The following is a 25,667-nucleotide window of genomic DNA, read 5'->3' on the forward strand; positions in this document are numbered from 1 at the left end:
CTGGTGGATGGGAGCTCAAGCTAGCTTGAAATACAGATTCTTATGCTTTTGCATCGGATTGGCTGGCTCCCTGATATGGTTTCTTGGGGATCTTGAAATCTGGGCATAACAAATGGAGTCATGAAAGCTACATCAAGTGCTCCTTTCCCAGCTGCCATGACGCCCACAGGAAAGGAGAACACACCACTAGGCCGTCCAACCTCTCCATGCCCCTTAAGAAAGCGAGCCTGCGAGGCAGAGTGGCTCGCCCCCGCCCGCCAAGGAAGAAAGCTCCCTTTTCCCTCATGTCCAACTGACCCCAGTGCTGGAGTCCATTCATTGTATTCACTAGCTGAGTTTAGACAGAGACCCCCAAAAGCTAGTAACCTTTGAAGTCCTAGCAAAGGTCAGAACTGTGCACCAGAACCCAGTTAATCTAGGAACCACCCAGTTAATTTAGGTAATAATAGTTGAAGCATCATCCCCACCTTAGTTCACTTAATTCCTTAGATAGTTACGTAGATCCTTGTTGATTATTGTTGATCAGATACTCTGCCTATTCCTGGAAATCTATCTATTGATGAGCTAATCAGATACTCTGCCTATTCCTGGAAATTGTCTGCTGATCTGTGTGTCACTGAAACCTCCTTACCCTAAGGGCTACTCCAGATTAATAAAAGATTGGAGCAGCCTGAGCATGGGTGGAAGTCGTTCTGGACTTGCCCGCCTGGTCCCCCAATATTGCAAAATCATCTGTGTCTTTTTCTCTCATTTGTTGCCCGGCTCCTCTTCCAGACCCGAACCCTGAACCACGCAGGACGTGGAGGGAAACACTTACGACACCCCAGCTCAGGCTTTCAGAACTCCCACTGTTCTCATGTCTTATTATTTTCTCATCCTTTCTAGGAGGACATGAAAAATACATATATAAGAAATACTTGAGGAAAAGGGGCATGTCCATAACACAGTTAGGATGGAAACAAGACACCTCCCTGGTGCACAGCCCCTGGGTGTAGCTGCGCTGGACAAGCCAACCTGTCAGAGGGCCTGGTCTATAAACCCTGGGGAAAGGGCTGGGCAAAGCTGAAAATACCAGTGCTTGTGCTAAAGGAAAAGCAAAGATTTTCCGCCCAAGGAAAATGGAGGAGAGATGTTTGCTGTTTCACCGCATTTCTCCACAGAGCTAAGGTCCACAGGAAACACCAATTTCTGCAAAGCAGAAATGGAGGACTACCACTACATCATGGCACCAGGAGGCACTGCAGTACAGAACATTGAGTCTTCAATCAAGCTTCCAAAATTTCACCTCCAGAAGTGTGAATGCACGTGCAGGGTGCTACCCAACCAATGTTCTCTGCTTTCCAAAACTCACGAAAATAGGCGATCAGCCTCTGAGGTAAACATTAAGATGCAAAGGCAGTGATCAATACACACTTTGCTGCATGTGCATCGTACTTCACAGGTTCCAAGGCAGTCAGGCAACTTCAGGAACAACTCCCATGTATAGATCCAAAGTCAAGCCTCACAGGGTGAAAGGACAGAACCAAGTCACAAATAAAAGGAAGCCTAGGAGAAATACAGTCTTCTCCCTGGTTTCCCGACCCAAGGAAAGTGAATTTGGGATATGAGAAATATTAAGAATAAACTGTTTTGAGTAATAAATGCCTTAATTTCACCTCTAAAATGAGGGGATGCTGGTCTAGACAACCTCCAAAGTCCTTCCCAGTTCCAGAGGATCTCCTGGATCTAACAAAGACTAAGACAGTGATGGCGAACCCTTTGAGCTCGGCGTGTCAGCATTTTGAAAAACCCTAACTTAACTCTGGTGCCGTGTCACATATAGAAATTTTTTGATATTTGCAACCATAGTAAAACAAAGACTTATATTTTTGACATTTATTTTATATATTTAAATGCCATTTAACAAAGAAAAAGCAACCAAAAAAATGAGTTCGCGTGTCAGAGGTGTCAGAGGTTCGCCATCACTGGACTAAGAGAAACACTGGTTTAGAAATATTCTCAGGCTAATATAGGCTACTCAAAGAATCACATGTTGTATGATTCCATTCATATAAAATGTCCAGAGAAGGCAAATCCCTAGATACAAAAAGTAGATTGTGGTTGCCAAGGGCTGAGGGCATCTGGGGATGATATTGTTTAAACAGTCAAAGCACAGCAGGAATTTTGTTGATTTAACAATGTGTATTGAGCACCAACTATCCACAGTGAACTGTGCTAGATTATGAGAATAAACTTTGAATTAGACAAACACAGGGTTCAGGACACAGTGACATTTAGTTTTGTAACAGTGCAAGTATACTGCAAGTTGCAATGAGTGTTACAAATGGCAGAGAGAGAGAGGGAGGGAGGGAAGGAGGGAGGAAGGGAAGAAAAAAGAGGGAGGCAGAGAAAGGATTATTCCTCAACCAACTGGGTTGTAGCAGAATTCTGCTTTACTTTCTTGGGCTGAGGAATCCCGAAATGGATAAATTTTGTAATAAAGTCACACCCATAGACAGCAACCCTCCGTAGGATTCAAATGTCAAAGTACTACAATTTAGGGTCTAGTTTCACATGGTTTGTGTATTTTACTCTATTAAAGTCCTATCAGAAGATATCCTCTCACCCTCCAAAGTAGGATTTTTAATAGGTTGGCTTTAATATACTCTAAGTCAGTGGTTCTCAACCTTCTGGCCCTTTAAATACAGTTCCTCATGTTGCGACCCAACCATAAAATTATTTTCGTTGCTACTTCATAACTGTAATGTTGCTACTGTTATGAATCGTAATGTAAATATCTGATATGCAGGATGGTCTTAGGTGACCCCTGTGAAAGGGTCGTTCGACCGTCAAAGGGGTCGCGACCCACAGGTTGAGAACCGCTGCGCTAAAGTGCTTTCATGGAGATTCTGGGCTAAAACTTGTTTTTAGACTGCATTTCCAAATTGGAGAACCTGATTCATTTAACAAAAAGCCAATTTACCAACTTTCCAGTCCCATGGCTGAATTAGTTATATTACACAATGGCAGTTAAATTTTAACTTTTGCTAAACTAGTACTAAACAGCAAGATAATAGAAACAACCCTCATTATTCAATAACTTGCTATATAGACTTTTTATCACATGGAACACAGCTAATAAATTAGGGAAGATTCCACCTATTTTCACAACCATTACAAACACCTGAGTGCTAATCAGATTAAGGGGGAAGAGGAGGGACTGGAGGAGGGGAGGGGAGGGAAGAAAAACGACGGAGAGCAAGAGGAAGGGCGGAGAGGCAAACAACTCGGCATAGACCAGAGCGCCAGCGCGAGCGAGGGCAGAGGGCCAGAACAGTAGGGATGGCGGAGCCACGCAGAGTAGCGTTTATTAGCCTGTCACCGGCGAGGCGTGGCGAGCCCGAGTACCCTCGCGAGCTCCCCCGGCTGGAGCCGCAGCCGCTACCTCACCACGAGCCGGTCAGGGCGGAGCAGTCAGTCCCGTGGGAGGCTGCCCCTCGGTCGGACGCGCAGCCCCGGGCGCGGGAGAAGCCGCTCCCCCAGCGCGAGGGCAGCCGCCCGGAGCAGCCCATGGCGCTGCAGCGCGAGCCCCCGCGGCTTGGGCCGCCGCTCCCTCAGCTTCCCTTGCAGCCTCGCCCGCCGTTGGCGGCGGCTTCCGGGCCGAAGCCGCCACCGAGGGAGACGGTGCGCCTGGAGCTGGTGCTCAAGGACCCGACCGACGAGAGCTGCATGGAGTTCAGTTACCCGGAGCTGCTCCTGTGCGGAGAACAACGGAAGAAGCCCATTCACACAGAAGACCCATTTAATGATGAGCATAAAGAGAGGCAAGAAGTGGAAATGTTGGCTAAGAAGTTTGAAATGAAAAAAGGTGGGAAACGCCGTAAACACCGGAAGGATCGCTGCAAGATGTAATCGATATAGGTTTTGGCTATGATGAGACAGATCCATTTATTGATAACTCAGAGGCTTATGATGAATTAGTTCCTGCTTCTCTAACAACAAAATATGGAGGATTTTATATCAACATTGGCACTCTACAGTTTCTCCAAGCTTCAGATACTGAAGAAGATATTACAGATGACCAAAAGCACAAACCACCCAAAATTCCTAAAATAAAAGAAGACAGCATTGAGATAAAAAAGCGGAAAGAGGAAGGAGAAAAGGATAAGAAGCCAAGGAAAAAAGTACCCCAACAACTGGGAGTTGTAGCTCTGAATTCACACAAGTCTGAAAAAAAGAAGAAACGTTACAAAGATTCTCTTTCTCTAGCTGCCATGATACGAAAATTTCAGAAAGAGAAGGATGCATTAGAGAAGGAGTCTAACCCTAAAGTCTCAGTGAACTTAATGAGCGCCTCTTTGAATAAACCCCCCTCCGCTGCTGTAACATTGGGAAATGATGTCTCAGACTTAGACATGAACAATGCTGATCCGGACCTTCCCATTTTTGTTAGCACAAATGAACATGAACTGTTTCAGGAAGCTGAAAGTGCCCTAAAGATACTAGATGATACTGACTTTGACAGATTATTGGATGCTACTTCTGATGGTAGCCCCCTCTCTGAGTCAGAAGGAGAGAATGGAAACACCACCCAGCCAACCTACGCCTCTAACGTTATGCCCAAGGTGGTACCTATACTCCCAGAGGGTTTACCTGTCCTTCTTGAAAAACGTATTGAAGACCTCCGTGTAGCTGCCAAACTTTTTGATGAAGAAGGAAGGAAAAAATTCTTTACACAGGATATGCATAATATTCTACTGGACATTGAGTTACAGCTGCAGGAACTAGGCCCTGTCATTCGTAGTGGTGTCTACGCCCATCTTGAAGCGTTTGTGCCATGCAATAAAGAAACACTGATAAAGGGTCTAAAGAAGCTACATCTTGATGTCCAGGATGATCGTTTAAGAGAACCTCTGCAAAAACTGAAACTGGCTGTTAGCAATGTCATGCCTCAACAGCTATTTAAATACCAGGAGGACTGTCAGGCTTGTAGTCAAGCTAAGTGTGCCAAGTTGCAAACAGATGAAGAACAAGAAAAAAATGGATTCGAGGAAGATGATGATAAGAAACCAGGGAAACGTGTCATAGGACCAAGAAAGAAATTCCACTGGGATGACACCATTAGAACTTTGTTATGTAACCTTGTTGAGATCAAATTGGGATGCTATGAGTTGGAGCCAAATAAAAGCCAGTCTGCTGAGGATTATCTTAAATCCTTTATGGAGACAGAGGTGAAACCATTGTGGCCTAAGGGCTGGATGCAAGCAAGAATGCTTTTTAAGGAAAGCCGGAGTGTACATAATCATCTTACTTTTCCCCAGGCAAAGAAAAAGATGATTCCTACACCTAAACCCAAAGTAAAGGAGTGTAATCCAAAAAAGGACCAGAAAACTCCTGCATACTTGGTGGCTTCAATTGGTGGTCCTTCAAGTTCTGTCACATCTGCCATGGCCTCCGCCAGCTCTAGCTCTACTCCAGCCCAGGAGACGATCTGCCTTGATGACTCACTAGATGAAGACCTTTCTTTCCACCCACCTGCACTGGATCTTGTTTCTGAAGCTTTAGCTGTTATCAACAATGGGAACAAGGGCCCTCCTGCTGGCTCAAGGATAAGCATGCCAACTGCAAAACCTCATCCAGGACTGAGAGAAGAAAAATTAGCAAGTATAATAAGTAAGCTGCCACTGGCTACTCCCAAAAAACTAGATTCTGCTCAGACACATTCATCTAGTCTTATTGCTGGTCACACCGGGCCAGTACCAAAGAAACCCCAGGATTTAGCTCATACTGGCATCTCTTCAGGCCTTATTGCTGGTTCTTCAATTCAGAACCCTAAAGTTTCCTTAGAACCTTTGCCAGCCAGGCTACCTCGACAAGGACTACAGAGGTCAAGCCAGATTCATGCTTCTTCCTCTTCACAGATCCATGTCTCCTCTTCCTCCCAAGCCCAAGTTGCTGCCTCCTCTCACGCTCTGGGAACATCAGAGGCCCAAGATGCTTCTTCGTTAACACAAGTAACAAAGGTGCACCAGCATTCAGCTGTCCAACAAAATTATGTGTCTCCACTGCAAGCAACCATTAGTAAATCACAGAGCAACCCAGTGGTGAAATTAAGTAATAATCCCCAGCTTTCCTGTTCATCCCCACTTATTAAGACTTCAGATAAGTCACTTATGTACCGCCTTCCCTTACCTACTCCCTCACCTGGAAATGGTTCTCAAGGGTCCCACTCCCTGGTTTCTAGGACAGTACCTAGACCCTACTTCCAGTAAATACTTAGCTAAGGCTATGGTGTCACAAAATCTCCACGCAGGGTTTCAAATCTCCCTTCTCAATGGCTGCATCCCAAAACTTGCCGCATCTCCCAAACCTGCGACATCCCCTAAACCTTTGCCCTCAACAAAGCCTTCTGCCTCCCCCAAGCCCTTTCTGTCAGCTAAGCCTTCAGTATCAACTAAACTTATTTCTAAATCCAACCCAACTCCCAAGTCTACTGTATCCTCCAGTTCTTCCAGTCCAAGTGCACTAGTAGCCCAGAGTAGCCACTCCAGCAGTAACAACCCAGTCCATAAACAACCCAGTGGAATAAATATCAGCAGACAGTCTCCCACCTTGAATTTATTGCCCTCTAATCGCACTTCAGACCTTCCGTCTACAAAAAATCTTCAGGCCTCATCAAAGCTACTACTTGCCCTGACCGGTTTGGCTCAGTGGATGGAGCGTCGGCCTGCAGACTGAAGGATCCCAGGTTCGATTCCAGTCAAGGGCATGTACCTTAGTTGCGGGCACATCCCCAGTAGGGAGCGTGCAGGAGGCAGCTGATCGATGTTTCTCTCTCATCGATGTTTCTAACTCTCTATCCCTCTCCCTTCCTCTCTGTAAAAAAAATCAATAAAATATTTTTAAAAATCAATAAAATATAGTTTTTTTAAAAAGCATCCATTTACTTAATAAAAGTTTAAAAAAAAAAAAAGCTACCAAACTCATCATCCACTGGAACTGTTGGGAAGAATAGCTTGAGTGGAATTGCAGTGAATGCACCTGCCAGCAGAGGTAGCAACCTTAACTCAAGCAGAGCTAATAGAACTAGTCTATCTGGGGGAACAAGAAGTAGAACACAGGGTGCTACTAAACCATTGTCTACTCCACATAGACCATCCTCTGCCTCAGGGTCTTTAGTGGTAACAGCCAGTGTGCAGGTATGTATGTTATATATATTAATGGGGTAAAATGTATTAGTGTATAACCTTTCCATATCTAATCTAATAAAAGAGAAACATGGTAATTAGCGTACGACCGCTACCCTTTTCATTGGCTAATCATGGCAATATGCAAATTAACTTCCAACTAAGGTGGCAGTTAATTTGCATATGTAGGCACAATGCAGGGAGGCGAAAGGGAAAGCAGGAAAGAAGCCCCCTGCCACTGACAGTGATCGGAAACCCAGGGGGGAGCTAAGAGCTGGGGGGCAGGGCCAGAGATAGCGGGAAGTAGGGGTGGAACCAGCGATGGGAGCTGGGCACGGGCGAAGCTGGCAGTCCTGGGAGCTAGGGGTCCCTTGCCTGGGCCTAAAACGGAGCCCGCGATCGCAGGGCTGCTGCGGCTGCGGGTCCCCACTGCCCAGGCCGGACGCCTCAGCCAGAAGCGTCTGGCCTGGGCAGGGGCAGAACCCGCACGATTGCGGCGCCGCTGCCACCTTTGCCCTGCCACCAGTGGGTGATCCGAGAAGCCTGGGGGGTGGGGCAGGGAAGCGGACACAGAGAGCGATGCAGAAGCTGGATGTAGGGGCAGGGAAATGGCTGCTGCCAGCTTCCCGGCTTCCCTGCCCTGCACCCGGCTTCTGCAATCAGTGACCCCAGAAGCCCAGTGCAAAGGTGATCACAGAAGCCAGATGCAAGGGCAGGGAAGCAGCCGCTCCCAGCGTATCCGGCCGTGGCTTCCCTGCCCCCGACCCAGCTTCTGCAATCCGTGACCACAGAAGCTGGGTGCGGGTCAGGGAAGAGTCCGCCGCCAGCATCCCCAGCCGCAGCTTCCCTGCCTAGCACCCGGCTTCTGCGATCCGCGATCCATGACCACAGAAAATGGGTGCGCCAGCTTCGCTGGCCAAGGCTTCCCTGCCCTGCACCCGGCTTCTGCGATGGGTGACCACAGAAGCCCAGTGCAGGGGCAATCACAGAAGCCAGGTGCATGGGCAGGGAAGTGGCCTCAGCCAGCTTAACTGGCTGGGGCTTCCCTGCCCCACACCCGGCTTCTGCAATTGGTGATGCCTATTTCTGCATGACACTTAACTGACTACCCTCCCTTGAAGCACAGAAGAAGAAGAAGCCCCCAGAAGAAGCCGCCCACCTTTGGTCCTGGCGCCAGCGCCTGGGGCTAGCTGCAGCCCAGGAGATGGACAAGCTACTGGCCAGAGGTTCCAGGCTGCAGCCACCCGGAGAAGCTACCAGCCCTGTGGTCCAGGGCGCCAACGCCTGTGGCCAGGGAAACAGGTTCCCTCTTCTCCTACTGAAGTCAATATTCCCCTTCTGAATTTCTCTCCTGTGCTGCAACCCAACTCTACTTTTTATCGGAAGGATACGGAACAGAGAGAGCAGAGTTAAAAGCTTACATTTTTAAGCCGGTAAGGTTGGTACTTAAACATATAAGTGGAAAACTAGAGTCCTTAAGGTAACAAAGGCTACACCCCATAACAAAGAAACAGAATTTCTGGAGGATGAGGCCCAGAAATCAGGATTTTATAAAAATTCCCAGGTGATTCTAATGTGCAGCCAAAGTTGAGAACCACTTACCTAAACTATTGTGTGTATTTGTATTTTGCTCCATGCTATCACTGTAAGGGTGCCTGCCTTTAAGCCTCTGTGCCTTCATCACTCAATTACCACCTCAGATCATTGGCACCTGGCTCAGCCTTGATAATTGCCTGAATCCCCTGACCACGTACTCAAACCCCACACTGCACACATGGACAACTACTGCCAACAACACTGAATCAAAACTCTAGTGTGTCATTAAACAGAGTGTTACATGGGCAAAACTTGTAAATGCATCTGTTTTACAGGATTTCTCACTTAATGAAATATACTGGAACCAAGCCAACAAAAGCTTGGCTAATAAGGCCACCTGCTAGGAAGGTGCATCACTAAATCAGAGCTTCTACATAAATGATTTTCTTCTGATTTGTTGGCCCTTGCCAATGGTCTCTTCAAATACTTCTGAAAATCTAGAGCTGCCTAACAAGAAGTATTTATAGTAGTTGGTACATATACCCTTCTCCTTCCAATCTTGAGGAAGTACCGAATGTTCCCCTTAATGAGTTGCTTTGGTTGTTAATGAAAACCAGTTACTTAGAAGCAGTAAAAAATGCAAAATTACTATCTGCTTAAAATAAAGAATGCACAATGGATGCTGATAGCTAAGGATTTGCCATGTCACACTGAGGAAGCAGTATTTCAAAGATTTTTTTACTGATTTTTAGAGAGGGAGGAGAAACATATATGTGAGAGCAAATCATTGATTGGCTGCCTCCTGCACTCCCCCTACCTGGGATCGAACCCCAACTCTGGGCATATGCCGACCTGGAATCAAAACGACTTTTCAGTGCACGGGACAATGCCCAACCAACTGAACCACACCAGCCAGGGCAGGAAGTAGTGTTTTAAATTAATACAAATTATTCTTCTATATTACTTAGCAAAATATAACTCCAGCTGTGCCTCCAAAATAATTAATGAATTAAAGATATTTATCGTTGTTTACTATTGTGCTTTAATTAGCTCTGAGAAAAAAATCAACTCACAATTAGAAACAAAAATGAATCCATACACCTGAAACTAATACAAAATAATACTGAATGTAAACTGTAACTGAAAAAAAAATTAAAATGAAAGAAAATAATTTTTAAAAACCTAGTGGATTAATGATGACATTGGCTGGGATATCTACAGTGATAAAGGTGGCAAATATAAAAAATAACAGGCAAGTCAACTGAAAAGTTCTCTGTCCAAGCTCATCACTGACACACAGTTAGGCTCTCTACCTGAAGGCTGACATCTCCTTGGCTCTCAAATTTAGGGGATAAGGGCATCTGTTCTTGCCATGTCAACAAAGGATCACTGCCATGGCCTACCAAGTGGGCATGGGAAAAATATGGTGAAAACATCTCATTTGCATCAATAACTGTCCTATGATCTCAGAACTACATTTTTTTAAAAACAGCCCAAATAATGAAACAAAACAGAGAGAAATATCTGATATACAGGTCAGGCACCTGGATTGAAGAAACTACATAACAGAGATACAGAGAGCCATAAAAAACCTTAAAGAAAGCTAGAGGTCACCCATTATTATTGCAGAAATTATCATCAATCTGAAATACTTTAATAGCAGCCCACCTCTTCTTAATCATGGATCTGTATGCTGTGGTCCTGTTCTTCATTGCCAGAACCAGAAACAACAAAACAAACCCACATGCAGCCCTGAACATACTGAATGACAACCAGGTGTGCTCTTTATTGCCTTCAACCGGTCCCTCTGTAAATTAACTTATCCATTTGACACACAATTAAGGCAAGATGCTATGCTAGGTAGTGAAGGCACTGGAGAACCAGAACACACATATTCAAAAAAACCTTCCTGAGCCCATCAGATCACCCTCAGGGCCCCTGAACTCCTACTTAAGGGCACCGGCCAAAGCTCTAGTTAGATGACCATCTGTCCGGTGTTACCTTCACCAAGCAGGGCCATGTCTTCTTTTCACCACCCTGAACACAGAGCCCAATACAGGCTCAGCAGGCTGCAGGCCTCCTCGAATGGCCAACTGACCATAGGAGAAAAGATGAAGCACCTACAGAACCAAGGTCCAAAGGGCCCTCAAAGCCACATATATGGGATTCCTTTCCTTTTTTCATAGAGAAGCGATAAACTAATTAAAAGAGCTAACTCAAATCTATCACCCAATAAGAAATCAATGGCAAAGAAACAAAAGGTACTTTAACTTTCTGTCAACCTTAAAAAAAAAAAAAACTCATTTGGCCCGCTGGTGTGACTCAGTGGTTGAGCATCGACCTATGAACCAGGAGGTCACGGTTCGATTCCCGGTCAGGGCACATGCCTGGGTTTCGGGCTCGATCCCCAGTGTGGGACTTGCAGGAGGCAGCCAAGCAATTATTCTCTCTCATCATTGATGTTTCTATCTCTCCCTCTCCCTTCCTCTCTAAAATCAATAAAAATATTTTTTTAAAAAACTTGTTTGTTCAACATGTACCTTGGGATGTGAGGTAAACTGTTTCCAAACTCAGCCCTGGTAACTCTGTGTCCAAGTCTAGTCATTGCTAGAATACTGCTACAGCATCATTGTGTCAAATTCAAGTTATATTCAGCTAAGCTTCCAGCCAATACTGAAGAGCATATTAAGATTTTTTTTTCTCTTACCTTTCTCACTAAACAGAACTCTAGTCACAGATGAAAAATAAAGTTTATGCTCCTGGCACTTACCTCGCAGTGTAGTCGTTGCATGGAAAAGCCAAGAGTTCTATAAGAACCAAGAGCAGCCCAGCCAGCATGGCTCAGTGGTTGAGCATGGACCTATGAACTAGGGGGTCACAGTTCGATTCCCAGTCAGGGCACATACTTGAGTTGCAGGGTTGATCCCCAGTAGCAGGGTGTGCAGGAGGCAGCCAATCAATGATTCCCTCATCATAGATGCTATTTCTTTCTTTCTCCCTCTCCCTCTCTGAAATCAGTAAAAATATTTTTTAAAAAAAAGAACCAAGAGCAATTATTTTTTTAGCACCAGTTTGTGAAAAACTGGAAGCAAAAATTTCTTAAACTGATAAATCCATGACCAGTAACCAATAAAGCAGCAAGAACTTCTGAAGGCAAACTGGCTGGCTGTGTACACACATCCCCAAAGAGATTTTGACCCCAACCCATCTTCAGAGTGAATTAGAAAGTGAGTTCCGACTCTCTGGGACATCGGCCAGTCACAGTTAAACTGAGCTGTGGTGGAGTCTGTGCTGTTCCCATACTGTCACCTCTCAGAGTGTTTCATGATATGGGGCACAGCAGTCATCTGCAAAGCACCTGGAGCTTTGGGGAACATTTTCACACTTACGTATTTTTTTGTAATTGTGTTTTACAACTTACAAACCCCAACAAACACTCCAGCATACAGCAAGAGCTGAAAAAATGTTTGATGAGAAGGAATTAATCAGTTAATGAACTTCAACAAAACTGAAATCTCATTGTGAAGATCCAATGTGGTGGATTTTCAAAACTTTCAGGTTTTTCAGCTATTTCTATTTCCACAATTCATACCACTCAATGCTAAAATTAGATAATGTCACCTCTCAGAGTGTTACAACCTGTATTTTTGGTTGTTGTTCACACCTAGCCTAGATTGGAGAAATTAACGAATTTTTGTTCAAAATATGATTTAGTTAATCCCATTCATGAAAAAGTGGTCAACAGATTAAGTGGAAAAAGATGTACACAAAACCATATGGAGCCCTAGCCGGTATTCTAAGTGGTTAGAGCGTCGGCCCTTGCACCAAAGGGTCACTGGTTTGATTTCCAGTCAAAGTCATGTACCTGGGTTGTAGGTTCGATCCCTGACCCCAGTTGGGGTGCATGCTTGAGGCAACTGATTGATGTGTCCGTCTGTCTCTCTCTTTCTGTCTCTCTCTCCTCCATCCTCCCTCTCTAAAAATCAATGGAAAAATACCTCAACAACAACAACAAAAACCATATGGAGTCCCTGAAACTTGAGTGTGGCTAAGATAACATGCAGAAGTCACCCAAAACACAGTTTTGGGGCCTGGTCACAGGGACCCCTAATTAGCATGTCTGGATGATGATCACAGTGCCAGGTGATTATTTTGGGAGAAGAACATGACCAAGGATCATAACTTAAATACTATTATATGTCTAAAATTTACTACAAAAAGTATCCAAGGAAAGCATTTCAAAATACAGGGTGGGCAAAAGGTTTACAGTTGTGAGTAATGAAACAGTTTACTCTTGTATTATTCATTTATTAATTATCATATTACTCTTATTATTGTGACATTCCTTTGAGTTAATAAAGCTACTGTAATAATCATAACCTGCATGACTTTTTCCATATGAACTGTAAACCTATTTTTTTTTTTACCCACACCTGTTTGTATTAACAGTAGTTATCTCAGAGTCATGGGATATAATGGGTGATACGTTTTTCATGCTTTCTTATTTTCTAGGAGCATTAAAAGAAAAAAGCTTATTTTTAAAGGTACCTCCCCCAAAAAAGTAAAGTGAATCATGTCCCCAAATGACTTTCCCTAGAGACTCTGCCCAATTATCACTGATGACACTGAAGGGCTATTTTCCTGACATTAATCTGCCTCACATGTCCCCAACAGAATGCCCTATATTTTTCTCCTTGAAGTTTGGGGGTTTGAGATGCCTGAGGTGCTGAGGTGAACAGAGGAAAGCCCAAAGAGTGATAGCCCTGACAACCCACAAGTCCCCTGTGCAATCATCTTAATCAGCAATGCTAACACAGAATGGAACTACCTACCCCAGTGGTTCTCAACCTTGGCTGCATATTAGAATCACCTAGGAATCTTTTTAAAATCCTGATTTCTAGGCCTCATCCTCCAGAAATTCTGTTTCTTTGTTATGGGGTGGGGCCACAACATTAGTAACAAAAAAACAGAATTTCTGGAGGATGAGGCCCAGAAATCAGGATTTTAAAAAGATTCCCGGTGATTCTAATGTGCAGCCAAGGTTGAGAACCACTGACCTACCCATTTCCTACAACCTGTGGTTTTATTCCTAAAACCTGTTTTCCACAGACACCTACCTGCTTACAAGATCAAACACAGTCTTTGGCTTGGACTACCAAGGTCCTTCACCTCTCCTCTGATTCCTGTCCCATCACTCCACCCTATACTTCTGTCAGCCATAATTCTTTATTGGGTTCCCAAACATGCCACAGGCTTTGAGGCTATTCCTCTGCATGTTCTCTCCTACATGCCCTTGTCCTCATGCTTCTCTCTCTAAATGTCACCTTTCTAGAAGAAACCATCTTCCCAGCTTCTCCTGACACTATTACACTCTTCTTTTTTCAAACCATCTTACACCCAATTGTCTCTTAGATTGTGCCATTTCTATCTACTACAACCTCCCTAGACAAAAGTCCAAGAATCCTCCTACTGATCTTACTGCCACTGTGACCCTGCTAGTCTATTCTATATAGGGCAGTGAGAGTGTAAGCCAAAATACAATCTGATTTTGAGATTCTGTGATCAAATGCTGTATCATGTGAATAGGTGCCTCCAGTAATTTTAAAAATAAGATTTGCTCCAGAAAGTTCAATTCAATGACTATCTGCTTAGAACAGACTGTATGTATTATGAACAATAGAACAATGACCCAATAAATGCCCTAACAGAAAAAAAGCATAGAAATATATATCAAACTGAAGATTAGGGATGAGAGGAAGAGATTGACTTATATTTTTTAACTTACATACTTCTATCTTGTTTGCATGTTTTAGAACTAGCATGTCTTAATAAGAACTTATATCAGAATGCATCCCATGCAGTATGTAGTAATTAACAATTATTAACATACTAGAGGCCCAGTGCACTGGGAGGGGTCCCCATCCTGGCCTGTGCCCTGTCACAGTGTGGGAGCCCCGCAATCGATCACCCCAAAGAGGTAGGCCCCACCCACCCATCCGGGGCTCCAGGGCTCCTCGATGGATTGCCCCAAAGAGGTAGGCCGGAGCCGGGGTCCTGCCTCTGCACCGCAGGGAGCCGGGAAACCCAGGGTCCCCAGGCAGGCCTCACCTCATGGAGCCAGAGGACTGTGCACACAGTCATCTTGTGATGGCGTGAGGGCATCATGGCATGATAACCACTTAGGGTTTTATTAGTAAGGATTAGTAACAGTAATTGTAACATATTCCATCTTTAAACATTTAAATATTTTTTAATATATTTTTATTGATTTCAGGGAGGAAGGGAGAGAGAAAGAGAGATAGAAATACCAATGGCGAGAGAGAATCATTGATTGGCTGCCTCCTGCACACCCCCTACTGGGGATCGAGCCCACAACCCGGGCACGTGCCCTTGACTGGAATCAATCCTGGGACCTTTCAGTCAGTAGGCCAACACTCTGTCCACTGAGCCAAACCAGCTAGGGCTAAATCTTTATTTCATTCATTTGTCCATCATAAATTTTCATTGAGGAATTACTATGGTAAGTCATAATATGAAATGTTATCCTTTTATCAATCTCTTCTAGAAAAACAACCTGATAAAGTAAAACAGGCAAAGAATTTAGAAGTTCAAAGGCCTGCTTTTAAGTCCTTGATTACTCACTTAAAAGCCATGTCACAGCCTCCCTGAGTCTCACTTTACTTGTGTAAAATGGTAATAACAATATGTTACATAGTTGCTGCAAGGATCAAACCAGCCATGGCACTTTATAAACCATGCAGTTTATACACTGCACAACATTCTCGACATGTCAATTACTGAATGCTTAGTGTTTTATAATAAACATGTTCTTCTTTGTCCAATTATCAGATCAACCCAGAAGGTCAACCCCAGGTCTCAAATAAATGTACATATCTTGGCAGCCATTTAATGGGAATTTCTACTTAAATATCAATATTTAAGAGAAATTGTCTGTGTGTGTGTGTGTGTGTGTGTGTGTTCACCACATTGGGCAAGCATCTCCCCAAACTCGAGAATTAAATGTCATTTTCAAATTCTCTTCTATTCCTCCAAACCTTCCACATCTCTTATCAAAAAGACTGGCTCAGTCAGCATGGCTCAGTGGTTGAGCTTCAACCCATGAACCAGGTTATTCCCAGTCAGGGCATATGCCCCGGTTATAGACTAGATCCCCAGTAGGGGGCATGTAGGAGGCAGGCAATCAATGATTCTCTCAATAATGATGTTTCTATCTCTATCCCTTTCTCTTCCTCTCTGAAATCAATAAAAATTAAATTAAAATAATTTGGTATTTTCAGAAAGAATAGGGAGTATACATTTTAATGAGTTAAGATGAAAGTCTCTTAAGAGAGGCACTGCACCCTAGCCAGTTTGGCTCAGTGGATAGAATGTCAGCCTGCGGACTGAAGGGTCCTGGGTTCGATTCCAGTCAAGGGTACATGCTCGGGTTGTGGGCTCGATCCCCAGTGTTGGGTGTGCAGGAGGCAGCCAATCAATGATTCTCTTTCATCACTGATGTTTCTCTCTCTCTCTCCCTCTCCCTTCCTCTCTGAAATCAATAAAAATATATTTTTTAAAAAGAGAGAGAGGCATTGCTGCCTCCTCTAATGTTATAAACTGTCTACAATAAGAGAAACACACACACAAAAAAAACCCACTAGTAATCCTCCTGAAAGTTATCAGAACACCAAATAAATTCACAAGTTAATTGGTCCTGACTAAATTTAAATGAATATAATAAAAATAAATATACACTGCACAGAGAACACTATGACACTACCATGTTTATGTGAAAAAAATGAATGCAGATTGTAACACCTCGTTAGACCAAAGGCAAATCAAAATTTTCAATGCAGAACCATATATTAAATGTTCTTGGGCAGTTCTAGTTCACAAGGTCCATGGCTTGCAAAATGTAATTTATACTGATATCCAGCTTTACTCAATATATTAAACACAAAAATGAACATTTTTGACACATATTCACAATGGTAAACTTCTATTTTTGTCAACAGTGAGAAGACTAAAGTTGAGAAGATGGTCCAAAAAGCTATCCCCACCACTTGCAATCAGTGGATCTCAGCTAAGGACTATATAGCTCAGGTGGGGGTCGGGGGCTATAATACTCATGGGACTCCCATCCACAACAACAAAGGCAGTCTTTTTTTTTTTTAAGACATACTTTATTTTCATTATTTTTCATCCTTACCTGAGGATATGTTTAGAGCAGCGGTTGCCAACCTTTCGGACCTCGCGGACCACCGGTTGTCGACCACTGCTCCAAAGGTTTCCTTAAACCAGTGGTCACCAACCTTTCGGACCTCACAGACTACCGGTTGGTGACCGCTGGTTTAGAGAGAGAGACAGAGAGAAACATCGATATGAGAGAGTGACAATGACTGGTTACTTTCCGGAAGTGCCCCAACTAGGGATTGAACCTGCAACCCAGGAATGTGCCCTGACAGCAATTGAACCAGAAACCTTTCGGTGCACAGAACAACAACTGAGCCACTCTGGCCAGGCAACAGGTGCAGTCTTAATTTGTGTTTTTTGGGGGTTGGGGCCGGCAGGCCAACTCCCCCACCCCTCCACAGCCGCCACCACCACCACCACCACCCCCACCCCCCGTCCCCGCCCCCGATGGGCCCCCACCACCCCACCGGCCCACGGCCCTTCCCCCTAGCCAGCTCCACTCCCAATCTCCCCCTACATCAATCAGGGGTGGGGCTGGCCGGCCAACCTCCTACGGCCCCTCCCTGCAGCCTGAGGGCCCTGACCTCCTGAGTCCCCTCTCAACAGGCCCAGCCCCGATCCGCCCAGTTGGGACTGGGGCTGCCGGACCCCACCCATGCACAAATTTGTGCACTGGGCCTCTAGTTTCTTCATAAAGACTAAACAAAAATCCACCACCATCAAATATGGGGGGAAGGCAGGGACTAAATGTAATATCAAGAAGACAGAATAGCGGGGACCCCAGCCTGCCTATTAGGATGAACTTTCGTTTCTAACACATTTCTAATACTTGAGTAAGAGAGTGCAGGCTTAGGAAGTGGCCCTCGAGCTGACAGCAGAAAAATAAATTGAGAATTGATCTAAAGAATGGTAACCAATAAAGCTGCAGAGACAAAGTGGGATGGGCCTGAAAATCAGACTAATCATCATGTGTAGACTCTTGGTGGCAGGCACTGGGCTAACACTATACATGCTTTAGTTCTCCGCATGGCCTCTCTCTCTCTCAGTCCCTAACCACACTTCTACCTCAATACCTCACCTACCCTATTCACAGGAGAGGACAACCGCAGCATGGCAAGCTTCAAGACAGAGAGCAGAATGGAGTTAACTGGCTGACAGCTTCTGGTTTCTCAGGTCTTCTACTGAAAATGGGGTATGGCCGAGGAGCCTTCAAATAGAAAGTAGCCAGCTCGTGGAAAGTCTACATTCTGAAGCCTCCACATCTAGGTTTATGATAGATTCTACAATGTTTGGATCTTGAAACAAATACTATGAACATACCCCTTGGGCTACCTTTATTACCAGTATAATTACAGAAATTCTTAATCCAGCCAATGGACAGAAATGGGCATAGAAAGACTTTTGGGGAGAGCAGTTCAATAAACAGGAAAATCGCAGTCTAAGCACATGTAACGTCTACACTGCTGAAGTAGCACTAAAGTGACAAATGACAGTAATCCAATGGCCTAAGGCCAGTAAATTCCATTGCAAATAGATTTATCTGTTTGGTGCCACAGTGATTTTTGTATGTGCGGCAGTTAATAGAAATATAATAGTCTAATTACCAATTCAAAAGCAAACTCTTCCTATTTTTCATACTTGGCATATTAGAAAGAAATGTCCTCAGCAACCACCTTTAATGTGCCACTTGAAAAACCAGATCCATTAGCAAGTACTTACATGTCTGAAATCTGCAAAAACGCTAAAACAAACAAAAATAACCTTGATGTAACTACTTCAAGTAGAGAGATACAACTTTTCTCAAGTACTTGAATACTCTCTTCTGAGCCAAGAAAGCACAAAGTAAATGTGTCACTAGGCTTGGCAGTAAATAACCATTAAGCTTTGTAATCATTTTCTCCTTTAAGTTTTCCTATGTGAACACTATTAAATCATGCCAGTTCCACATTTTTTTAAAAAATCTCTGGAATATATATCCTAACTTTTGCTCTAGAGGAGTTCAGAACGAGGCAGATCCACTTATTTATTATTCACTATAATTTCAGTACACTCTGGTCCCAACAATATGGGCTCCAGAGCATGAGGGCGGGGCCCTGGATACCATTCATCTGCCTGCTGTTCTGTGGAAACCACTGAGGCAACAACCATCAACTCACAAACTTTAAATAGCATAACTAGTCTTAGGATATGTTTCAATATTTTGCTGCCAGTATGCAAAGGAAAAAGGTATCTCCAAGTATCCTGTATATAAATAATTTTATATACTTTAGTTGCTCCTATGTAAGACTCCAATAAAAATGCATTTTGAGAATTATTAATACAGTTGTCAGATATAAAGATATTCATCAATATATAGGGTGTCCCAAAAAAATGTACACACACTTACTTCTATAGATTCTTTTAAATTTTGAAAATGAACTATATGTTAATAAACACTGACTTTATAATCATTTTTGGGGGGACACCCTGTAGTAACACTCTGCCATATGCTGTAAAACTGGATCCAAAATATTCCATAGTGTAAAATGTGGGGGCCCCACTATTTCAAGGCAATGAAAAGACTGAGGTGAGCCTGCTGCAGATGACCAAGACAGCAGTAGCCGCATGCTATCTAATAGGGTATAGGAAGCATTATTGTGGGGATGTCATTATAAATGACCTCAATGATCACAAAAATTTGTTCTGGTTTAAGGCAGAACTAATTTGTTCAAATTAATTATCCCAAATAATTTAATCAGTTCCCTCTGAACAATATTCATAAATTAGAGAGGTACTTATATTTCAATTGTCAAAGTTCATCACTTGTATTTGTTAAAATACTGAAAGCTAAAAATATATATATATAGAAAGCTATTGGGATCAGAAATGTTTCCAAGTTTTGCACTGTTTCATGTCAACTCAGGAAACAGAATTCGATCAACAGAATGAAAATAAGACAAAATATATATAAAGTTTTAAAACTCTAACCTTAATCCAATTTTAAAACAGGACCCTTACTCCCTTCCCTGCCGGTGTGGCTCTAAGGTTGAGCACCGACCTATGAACCAGGAGGTTCAATTCCCAGTCAGGGCACATGCCAGGGTTCTGGGCTCCATCCCCAGTGGCGGGGCATGCAGGAGGCAGCCAATCAATGATTCTTTCACACCACTGATGTTTCTCTCTCTCTCTCCCACTCCTTCCCTCTCTGAAATCAATAAAAATATTTTTTTAAAGATAAAATAAACAGCACCCTTACTGTTAATTTGTGGTTGTTATTCCCAATAGTAAACAAGCAATATGCATATCATAGTGCTTAGCTCAGGGTAAGCGTTCAATGTTTGTTGAATTAATGAATGAAAGGCCTTTAAGGCTGAAGGACCTTTAGGACAGCAGGTAACTGAGTAAAATTTATTAAAATGCTCAACCTGACTCAAGCAGGATCCAATAATTAAATCTCGTCACCTATAACTTCATTTCTTGTTTTCATTACTGTACTTTAAAAGAGAGAAATCATACTATTTCCTTTGCTAAACTCTCCATGTTAGAACTTAATATCATTTAAACCATACTTTAAAAGAATAACCCCAAAGTGCTGCTAGCATTTATGTTCAGCTAACTTTTGCCACTCCAATTTTATAAAGATGTATATAGGCCATATTGTTGTATAAAACATAAATACAGTACTAGAACAATGAATGAAAACAAAATTACAATTAGGTTCACATATTATCACTCTGAATTAACATTTCAATTTTGCATTGTGATCAGTGCCTATAATAATGGAAGTGAATTGTGCCTGAACATGCTTTTTTCATTTCAAAATCACTATGAATATTCTTTCTTTAAAATATAGTTTTGTTTTATTGATTTCAGAGACAGAAAGGAAGAGGGAGAGATAGTAACATAGATGACAGAGAAACATCCATCGCCCTAACCAGGAATCAAAACACGGCAACTTTTGGGTGCTCAACGACACCCAACCAACTGAGCCACACCAGCCGACACCATGAATGTTCTATTACACATCAGTTCACAATAACCCTTGAACCTGTCCATACTTACTATAGTAAGCTATTTACATGCATATTTTAAGTTGAGAAAAAAGCAAATACCAAATCTCTTAAAATCTTTTAATTACACATTTGTAAAAATTGTCCAACTACTAAGTCCCTTTTTTGTACAAAGTATGATACTAAATACTAAAGAGTAGATGTACATGTGAACAAAAAGTTTAAAGGAGAAACTTCTAGTGCAAACTAACTACAGTACCAATAATCTAACGAAATTGCAACACTCTGTAGATTTAATTTTTATTTTTTTAAAGATATTTTATTAATTTTTTACAGAGAGGACAGGAGAGGGATAGAGAGTTAGAAACATCGATGAGAAACATCGATCAGCTGGCTCCTGCACACCCCCTACTGGGGATGTGACCGCAACCAAGGTACATGCCCCCGACCAGAATCGAACCTAGGACCCTTCAGTCCGCAGGCCGACGCTCTCTCCATTGAGCCAAACCGGTTAGGGCTGTATATTTATTTTTCAAAAGGTTTTCACGTTTTAAGTTCCACAACACGCATTAATTGCAACAGTTATTAAAATCGACTTCATTTCCAAAAAGGCAACAAAAACCAATACTTTAAAAGGGTCAGTTAGAATTTACCGGCCACCGGTTTACCGAAGAGCTACTTTGTTTCATTCCCCCGTATTTAATACAAAAGCACATTGAGGCGGCATAAAAGTGCAATAACTTCTAGGGATTCGATGTTAACAAATCAGCAGTCTACAGCAAACTTGACAAATAATAACACATGTCGATTTTTTATACAGAGTATCTGTCATTGCCCTAACCGGTTTGGGTCATGGGGAAGGGAGGAGTGTGACTCGAACTCAACTCTACACATACATCTCCCTAAAATCGAAAGGTGCATTTTACTTTCTTTCCTCTATGGGATTATTATAAACATCCCCTAACTTTAGATACTGTTGTGACAGGGTGCATAGTGTCAGGCAGGCTGACATGGATTCGTGCAAAAGATGTCACTCGCGAGTAAAAGTACAGTCCTGGCGACTTATTTTTAGTTTTCTTTGCAACAGGAACCTAAGGATGCTCCCTTAATGACCTGAGTCTACAAACGAGTAACCCAGCAAGCCAAGCCCCCCGTGGGGTCAATCGAGCTGAGAAAGCAACCACTGGAGACGGGGAGAAACAGGGCACCCCCAAATCTGCTCAGCAGTGCTTGGAGCTCTGACCCCCAATGGGCCTGCCGAAGCCCCCAGGCTGCCTCTCCGGGTGACAAGGGCCCCATTTCCACAGTCGGCGCGGTCCAGCCAGGGAGGTTTAACCACTTCGCGCCCCCTCCCCGCCCTCTTCCAGCGGGCCCGTGCGCCCCCTTCCCGCGGCTCCCTACGGGCGGGGGACGGCGGGCTCCGGCGCGGGGCGGACCGCGGCAGCGGGCGGCCGAGGCACGATGACTGCGGGAGGCTCGGGGCCTAGTCCCAGGCAGCGTGTCCCGGCGCCCTCCCCCACTCCCACACGCCTCGCTCCGGGCCAGGGTGCGGGCGCTCGCCCGCCGCCCGTCCCGCTGCCCGTCCGCCGCGTCTCGGGGCCCCTTCCAGCCGAGGGCGCGGGCCGGCAGCTACCTGTGGGCTGCGGAGGGCCATGGCGGCCCGTTTCAATGAGCCTGGTCGCTCGCCCGACTCCTCACGCTGCTTCCCCCGCCGCCGCCATCTTCTCGCCCGCACATAGGCACTCGCATCGGCCGCCGCGCCTGCGCACTGGAGGCGCACCGCGGGGCGCGGGGAGGCCGGGCGCGCCGGGCGCGTGCTGCGCCTGCGCGGCGGACAGGTGGGCGTGCGCGGCGGGAGCTGGCCCCGGGTGGACTCTGAGCCCGCGCCTGTGGGGCGGATGCGGCTCTTCCTGGAGCTGAACGGGAGCCACCGGAGCCCCGGTGCAGGGCGGGAGGGGAAAAGCGCAGGCGAAGGAGTAAAAACACCAAAGCACCAGGGTGGTCCCGGCTTCTCACCTGGTGGGAGGCTGTCGAGGTGATTGATGGGCGGGACTCGGGACGTCCGGTGCTCGGGAGCCGCAGACCCAGCCCCAGAGTCTCCCTGAGCCAGGGTCTCCGGAGAGAGCGCTGAAGACCCAGAGGAGTCCTCTGGTGTATGGAGATCACGTTTCCGTCCATTCATTCACTTACTCACTTTTCATTCATTCCACAGATCCTGACAGTCTACTCTGTCATGCCTTTTACTTGACAATTGGAGGATACTGAAAAGCAAACAAGCAAACAAGCAAACGCCCTTGAGGCCTTGCAAAGAGGAAGCACACTCGGTGCTACCCATTGCACACATACCGCTGTAGGTGTATCCAGGCAGCCCAGCTTTGGGGTCATTGGTTCAAGCAACGGTGAGCCCCCTTTCTGACTAGGCGGTTTACCATCTGCTTTGGCCCCTTTTCTAGCCGAGCGAGGTCAGGCAAGCCACTTCTCTTTCCTAAGCCTTTGGTTTCCTCCGCTATGAATGAGACTAATAAAATGTCATAAGATTTCTGCGAAGATCAAATTAGATGAGTGTGCGTACACTGGCTAAAAGAGCCAGCCCTCAATGAAAATTAGCTCCTGTGATTGTTATTCATAACCATTAGCAACAAACATGTATAGAGTCTACTACTGCCAGACCCAGTGCTGCGAGATCAACAGATCGAGACCTACATTCCATAAGGCATGTAGCCTGGTCTTTTAAAAAAAAAAAAAATGGGATGCCATGAAAAATATGTCAGGAGAGAGACTGTTCTGACATAAAGAGCAGAAAAAAACATAATCAAATAAAATGATATGTGAGCCCTGGCTGCGTAGCTCAGTTGGTTAGAGCATTGTCCTGATATGCCAACGTTGAGTTTAATCCCCCATCAGGGCACATACATGAATCAGCCAATGAATGCATAAATGAGTGGAACAACAGATCGATGTTTTTCTCTAAAATCAATCTTTAAAAAAATCAAATGCAGTGTGTGAATCTTGAATGGACTCTGTTATTTTGTTTTTGTTTTGTTTTTTTAGCTAGTAAATTTTTTTTGACAATTGTAGAAATTTGAATATGGCTTGGATATAGATAATTTTAGTGAATTATTGGTAATTTTCATAGTGTAATAAGTATATTGTGTTCATGTAAGAGAATGTTCTCATTGTTAGGCTATGCATCTGAAGAATTTAGGGGTGAATGTCATAGTACCTATGAGTTGTTATTTTTAATGGCTCAACAAAAAAAATCATGTAAACACAAATATACATAGAGAGAAAGCAAATAATGCAAAATGTTAACAATTGTTGAATCTAAGTGGTACTATCAACTTTGCTGTATGTTTGAAATTTTTATAACAAAAAGCTGGGGAGATGGAATATAATATTGTATCCATGTTGTGGTTACAACCCCAGAAACATTATGTTTGTACATGGATAAACACTGGAAGAGATCTGAAAACCAGTGACTTCTGATAGTTTGTATCTGATTTTTGTCAAAATGGTACTTGAACAAAAAATACAAATTACAATAAATAAGACACAGTTCAAACTTTTAAATCACTCACAGAGATATTAACACATAATTTCAATACAAGGAGAGAAATGATTTGTGACAGCAGAAGCAGAAGGGAGAGAGAGGAAAAAGGAAAGATGGAGTGGGAGGAGGAGAGGGAGAGGTAGGAGATGGAGAGAGAGGGGTAGGTGTTGAAGAGAGAGAGAGAGAAAGATAAATGCTCTGCTGCTGGCTTTGAAGATGGAGGGAGGGGCATGAGCCAAGGAATGCAGGCAGCCTCCAGAAGCTAGAAAAGGCAATGAAAAAGATTTTCTCCTAGAGCTTGCCGAAGGAATATAATGATCTTGGAGCCTACAAATCTGTAAAGTAAATAATTTGCCTTGGTTTTAGCCAGGAAATTTGTGCTTGTTGTTACAGCAGCCATAGGAAATTAATACAGGGGTTAATACCACCTACTTTGCAAGCATGTTGCCAGGAGGAAATGAAGTTATAGGGCTAGCACATGGAATATTGTGCCTGCCAAATGATAACAGAGTTTTATTACTGTTATGGGTTGGCTCAACGAGATAGACCACCGACTCAGAATTTAAATTTGAAAGCCGTTTATTAAGCTGGCCAGCTGACCACAGCCCGTACCTTCCCCCTCTGGGAAGCCTCACGGCATGTGGCAAAGAGCAAGTGTGCATTATGATTTTTATAGCAAAACAGTGTTACCTTAGAAATTCACAGAAAGTTCATAAGCACAAAAGGGGGGGTAAACAGAGTCACACCTGACTGGTCTAAGACAATCTAGCAATTTTTCTTCCATGTTTCCTAACCCTGCAACCCCCCTTCATACGTCAGTCCCTCCTCCCAGCACATACACAATCCTCATATCCTGGCAACACAATCCTTCTCCATACGTCAGTCCCCCCTCCCAGCACATTCTGTAACATTCTGTAACCCTTCCATGGCGCAGTCCCTCACCCTAGCACATTACCATTTTCAACAAATGGTAAGAGAGTATTTATTATATCCCAGGGAAGGTGTAAGATTTCCCCAAACAGGTAATATTTGAGCTAAGTCTTGATGAGTATGTCTTTTTCAGAAGGGATCCATATTTCACCATCTGAATTAATGGGCACATGATCCGATAAGCAGGCGTTAATTCCTGGCCCCAAGGGGACAGGATATTTCAATTAGGCCGATCCTACCTGGAAAATTCTTTTCTGGAACTCTGATAGCATAGAGCAGTGGTTCTCAACCTTCCTGATGCTG

General features: G+C 44.0%; 2 protein-coding genes across 2 annotated transcripts in view; one reads left to right on the forward strand and one right to left on the reverse strand.

Annotated features, from left to right (window-relative positions):
- The window catches only part of USP10 (ubiquitin specific peptidase 10), a 73,902-nt gene extending 51,271 nt beyond the window's left edge, over nucleotides 1-22,631 (reverse strand). Inside the window, exon 1 of the mRNA XM_070397917.1 lies at nucleotides 22,518-22,631. Coding sequence (XP_070254018.1) covers nucleotides 22,518-22,538 — 21 coding nt within the window. The 5' untranslated portion in view covers nucleotides 22,539-22,631. The remainder of the gene's footprint in view (nucleotides 1-22,517) is intronic.
- On the forward strand, nucleotides 3,322-8,356 carry LOC138997274 (ubinuclein-2-like). The gene is given in 7 exon segments (XM_070398887.1): nucleotides 3,322-3,877; nucleotides 3,880-6,232; nucleotides 6,234-6,279; nucleotides 6,281-6,320; nucleotides 6,323-6,669; nucleotides 6,954-7,178; nucleotides 8,288-8,356. Coding segments are annotated over 7 exon segments (3,636 nt in total).
- Nucleotides 22,632-25,667: the final 3,036 nt, after the last annotated feature.

This window comes from Myotis yumanensis, unplaced genomic scaffold (assembly GCF_028538775.1).
Source record: "Myotis yumanensis isolate MYYU_CA2020_CCGP unplaced genomic scaffold, mMyoYum1.0.hap1 SCAF_18, whole genome shotgun sequence".
Lineage (NCBI taxonomy): Eukaryota > Metazoa > Chordata > Mammalia > Chiroptera > Vespertilionidae > Myotis > Myotis yumanensis.